The 5,660-nt window shown below is 35.7% G+C and overlaps 1 protein-coding gene across 4 annotated transcripts in view; it reads right to left on the bottom strand.

Moving 5' to 3' along the window:
• Nucleotides 1-1,295: 1,295 nt before the first annotated feature.
• Nucleotides 1,296-5,660, bottom strand: part of LOC108691832 (beta-1,4-N-acetylgalactosaminyltransferase bre-4-like) — a 132,938-nt gene continuing 128,573 nt past the window's right edge. For all 4 annotated transcript variants that reach the window (XM_018199757.1, XM_018199760.1, XM_018199756.1 and 1 more), the window contains 3 exons: nucleotides 3,423-3,606; nucleotides 3,048-3,266; nucleotides 1,296-2,954 (listed from right to left, as the gene is read on the bottom strand). In XM_018199757.1, the coding sequence (XP_018055246.1) occupies nucleotides 2,816-2,954; nucleotides 3,048-3,266; nucleotides 3,423-3,606 (542 nt within the window). In that variant the 3' untranslated portion in view covers nucleotides 1,296-2,815. The remainder of the gene's footprint in view (nucleotides 2,955-3,047; nucleotides 3,267-3,422; nucleotides 3,607-5,660) is intronic.

The raw sequence follows: 5,660 nt of genomic DNA, 5'->3' as shown, positions 1-5,660 counted from the left end.
GTACAAACTATCATCTGCATTTAAATCAATAACAATATCGGAATGTTCAATCACAGGAACGGCAATAAGAACGCACCAAGCGCACACTCAATACATTTTCTGCATATTCTATATATTTTTCAGTCGGAATTTTCTGTGTATGCCTGTACAACGTGAACTTAGCTGATTTCTACCTTCATCAAGCAATTATGACGTTTATCACTTCGCATTTGTGATTCCATTGCTCATAGATGGAAAGCAAGTAAAAATTAAATTAATTAAATTAATTAAACTTATAGATATTTTCCAGATTCCATCAATTACAAATAAATAAATAAATAAATAACATAACAATATAGGATTCCTTTAGTTATTTTAAATTGATTGATATTAATATTTAGTGAAAAATTTCAACAAGAGCTATTCAAAAACCATAAAATGCAAAGTGACAGGTCAAAAAACTTCGGAAAGTCGCTGAATGAGTTCAGAGAATCCTGAAATAAGGGAATAAGGTATTGATCGCTGATGCGCGATGCGGAAAAGGATGTTAATAACGTCTCCTCGTCATGGCAATGAGTCGGATTACTGTCCTGCTCTTTCTTATGATTCATTCAATCGCAAAAAGATGCATTATTCACAGCCCGCGCTCTCGCTTGCGTTTAACGCTTAAGTATGCTCGTCCACAGCACAGTAAAATTTCATACATGTGTCTATGACAGGACGTGATATGTTAGTGTAGTCCTACGTCTTGATTGCACTTGCTATCACTCCGCATATAAATCTTTACGCTCGCGTATATCTAGATGAATCTTTTATGATTCATGATATATTAGGTAGATATATTATGCAAATAATTGTATAATTAATCATCAATTTTAGGAGCAAATCGAGGGGCAATCAGTTATTGTTAATCTATTAATTAATGTACCTCCTGTCGTCAATAATTTTTTTATTAAGGTTTTTCAACTATTTTAAGATCAATTTTGTTCTAAATAAATGATTCTTTTTAGTTCTGTAAAGAGATACAGCAATAGTTAAACTAAAGTTAAACTTAGCCCACATCAGTTAGAAACAGTCTCTTCTTGGAAAAGAAACTTTTTCAATTTTCATTGATATTGTGCAAGTAAACTTGGAAAGTTTTCAAAAAGAAGTTTTCAGTTCTTATTCTATAAATATATAAAATAAATATATGGAAGCATATTTACTTTTCATGAAGCTAACAATTTCTCTCTCTACCTAAATATATGCGAGCAAACGCAAATACATGCTTACACTCGATGTTTCTTCACCAAATGATAAACAACAATTAAGTACCGTTTCACACAGCCCCTCGCGTTTATATCGATCAAGAAATTAAACCCCTTGCAACAAAGCCAATTGATAATTTACAGCCCTGTAAAAAAAAATAAGCTCCGATCCCTTCATGAAAGATCGAATTACAAACTTAGAACATGTTCGGATAAATCAAAAGTTAATGAATGATATGCGACCTTGAAAAGCGATTCGAAACCTCTCACATTACATCTTGCATGATTAATCCTAGAAGAAACTTTATCCATGACATTATTATTCACCCTTCTGTCCCTTCATTATACACCCTAATCCAGTCTCTATCTTTAGCACCGTAAAATGGTGCCCCGTTAGTGAAAGGGTTCGAAGATTGGACACCCTTGAATCACGTTAAAATTTAAAAGGATTACGGCTGATTTATTATTATTAATAGGTCATCGTACGATCTTTCAGATCTTTACTGCTCGGTTATTTCCTTCTGTTCACTAACGAGACTTTATCATGCACGATGATCACTCCTTGATGGATACGATATATAAGCCGTAAAAGCGGAAGCTCTCTAAAGTCCCCTCGAGCGACGACAGCTTGCTTTGCGTATATAATATCATGACTCGGTAGCCATGGTTCTAAGAAGGATATTGAAGCTTCTTCGTCCTCTTGGCTGTTCTCTTCCTGCTTTTTCTCCTCTTCCGCACAGCACACGCACATACACACACATACACTCACGTACACTTTCCTTTGGCACGTCAGCTCATATGCTACTCTCTACTCACTCTCTAACCTATCATTGCAATAAAAAAATATGAGGAATAAAAATATATCACGTAACAATGCCTCCTTCGTGAGAGGAAGGAAAACTGAAGACGAGACCCTCACGCAGCGGCGAGATATTCGAACCTCTGATGTGTGAAGCATCATTTCTTTCCCTATCCCTACTATTAACCTTCAACCATTTTTTGTTGATTCTGTGCACCTCCTATGTAGCCAGTAATTTTTCATTTTAGGACTCTTTCCGAAAAACATATAAGCAAACGATATTTGAATTTAATTTTATTAATTTTTGATCGAAAAAAAATATTAAAAACAATTTTTGATGAAATAAACAACAAAATTAAGAAAGAGCGTGTCAATATAGAAATAACTCCTAATTGAGAATAATGCAATTTTACAAAGCGTTTCTAATTATTTTCATCTTTCTCATTAATTGTTCGTCATTCTCATTCGAGCTTATTATTGCCTCCATAGGGCCATAATTATGTATAATTATTACTGGCCAAAAAGCCAGTTTGCAGCTAGATCAATTAGGGATAAAAATGGCCGGTGCATTCAGGATCTCGTCTCTTCATCGATGAATCGAAATTCTAACATTTCCAGAAGTGTTTTCAGAGAACGTTTTCTTTGACAGATTTCACGGAAATGTCTCTCGTATTTAATCTTGCTTCTTTGAAGAGCGGCGAGCTCCAGAGTCGCATTTTCGTAACACAATTGCATTGACCTCACTAGGAAGCTTGGCGTGCAGGAGCCTTCAGCCGATCCATGGTAGCCATCAGCTGGGCTGAGGCGGCGTCAGTCTCACTAAAAGCCATGTATATAGCTTCGGTTTCCGCTTGTCAATCAATTCGTACTGCAAATTAGCTAACCCGTCAGTGGAGAATCTTTTCTTGCCTGTCTTCAGGTTCTCGTACCTATCATCAAAAATTAAGCAACTACTACAATCCGAAGGAAAGCTCAAAGAAGCTAGTTATTCTGAATAAAAAGCAACAACATTTTTGACTCACCTCTTCGGATTGGCCTTTTCTTTTTTGTGCGCCAACATTTTGTAGCGCGCAACATTTGCCGGATATCGTGAAATATGCAGACCATGGGCTTTGATACGATTCGCCATATCGTCATCTTCACCACCCCAGCCCCAGAAGACGTTGCTAAAGCCATTAACCAGCTGGAAGTGTTCGCGTGACATTGCGGACACGCCGCCAAAGAGATCATTGTAGGGTAGCCTGAAGATAAATAAACATTAAATAAATTTTTTCGCAATAAAAAAAAATAAACTAAATTCATATGAAAAATGTTGAGAATTACATAATTTACAAGTGATATTTGTAATTCCTATTTAGAATCGCTTTTTTTGTGTAACGAGAGGATCATATTTTTACCTGTACTTGAATTTGTCTACCGCAACTGACATATGTCTAGGCTGTTCGGGACAAGTGTACAGATTCCTATCGTCTTCCGGAAGTAGATCAACATCGTGAAAGATGAAGCAATCGAAGGTTCGTTCCTTTAGAGCTTCTACATAACCGACATTCATGAGCATTGCTCGATTAAAAGCTTCGGTACCTGAGAATAGAACAACGTGGATGAATATAACAATGTATTGCTAAAGAGAAATAAAAATCTTTTCAAGTAAAAATAGTAAATCAAATTAATTTGATATAATTCAATAACTCATTCTCGTTAAAAAAAACTAACTTTTTTTTTCTTCAAAATAATTTCAATTGATTTATATTTCTTAGAATATTCCAACTATATAAATGTTGTAGTCACAATTGTTTTATTAGAAAATTTACTTTGAAAATTCAAATAAAAAAGAAGTGCGCTTTGCAAATGAAAATCTGCTAAATCTTTCAAATACTTCATTGTTAATCAAGTTTCAAATATTTAGCTTGATCCGAGTATGAAATTTTAACTTCCTTACTTCTCTTAATTTATGTGCGCCTTCCCTTAATTTATGAATGCTGATTAGTTCGACCTACTACAAGCTATCAAAGTTGCTCTCAACTCGAGGTTGTAGCAAATAATCCAACTCTTTAGCGTGTTTTAAAGGAACTTTCTAAAGTTGCTATAACAGACTTGTTTAAAACCCGAAGGAAGTCTTGATCATCGGAAGGAAAGGGAAGCAGCCGCGTACAAATTGCTGCTGGTTTGACAAGAGGAGCTGCCGCCTTGCAAGGATTGATGAAAAAGGGAGTTGCAGGAACCCGGGGATGTTTGCCAAGTCTGGAGCAATTAAAAGTTTCACGTCTTATCCTGTCATCGCGGTTACTCAAATACTATAACAAAAGTGGGCCATACGTAAGGAACTTTCGCGAATTTTCCTTGTATTCCATGTCATCCGCTTAACGTCCTTTTGTCGTTTTCATCTTCTTGGGCTGGGATTCATAATCAAAAATATTAGGATAAACTCAGGAATATAATTAACAAAAAAAAAATAATTTTATTTCTTAATTTATGATTGTTATGATTATTTCTCTTTAAACGAAACAGAAATAGTAATATTAATAATAACATTTTCTATACAAAAATATATAATTTCTTGATAAAATCACATCAGCTAAATAAATTAGTTGGCATTTTCCATTAATGTTTAAGCAGCATAAATAATTCGTAAATTAAATATATCGAATACATCGAAGTATACGTCTCATACATTCCTGTAAAGAAAGACGGAAACGAAAGAGTGCGGAAAGTGTGTGAGTCGAGGCTAAAAGGAATCTAACTGGATCTTATAAACGTTGCCCGTGTCGCGTCTGATTATTCGAGAATGATTACGAGACCGGCAAATTGGCAGGCTCTTTCTCAAAGAACGAAGAGAAAAAGCAAAGGCTAACGTTCTCAAAGCCCCTGGTTGCATCTCCCGTCGATTATCATTGGCTGAATAGACTTCGCGCTCGATCGAATCTCCTGCACTACCACCAACCGACATACACTGAAGACACACGCGGAAAGATAAAGAGCATTACAAGAAGGACTCCCCTTGGAGGAGCGTTCGCCAAATGCGCGCACGGCAGGATATAAACAGTCTTGTTTCTCCCAGCCTCGATGAAAGCGTCTTGGCGGAAGTGTACATTCAAGATATTTCAGATATTTCTTTATGCCGTCAACGACGAGTAAAAAGGGATGCGATAAAGCAGAACGGCGAGGGCGCACAGGAACGCGAAACATAGTCGGCGACGATAAAGAGACGCAGGTGCAGCACAACTATGGTGAACAATTTTACGAAAGGGAGAAAAGGAGAAAAGGAAACTTTCATCTCGAAGCTATGTTGACCCAAAAGATGTAAATGTTGAACGATCTAATAGCGTTTCGTTACAATTCTGCATTATTTTCGACGTGTCGCATTGGTACTGACATTCCAAAGCGTATTGTACAATTGCGCTCTTTGACAAATTAAAATTGCAAACAAACGAAAGCAAAACGTAACTCTAACCGAGAAAAAATAGAAACGGGTGATATTCTAAAATCTCTTAAGCGATAGTGCCTAAAAAAATGGCTCGTAATTATTTTCAACGAAAAAGAATTAATAAAGCAAATTAATTATAAAAGTATATCCAGATTTTTCATTAGCTAATAACATAATGAAATATTAATAAATAATAATAAATAAATAAATA

This window comes from Atta colombica, unplaced genomic scaffold (assembly GCF_001594045.1).
Source record: "Atta colombica isolate Treedump-2 unplaced genomic scaffold, Acol1.0 scaffold52, whole genome shotgun sequence".
NCBI lineage: Eukaryota > Metazoa > Arthropoda > Insecta > Hymenoptera > Formicidae > Atta > Atta colombica.
Note: the sequence above shows the minus strand (reverse complement) of the source record. Positions and strands in the feature narration are given on the sequence as shown.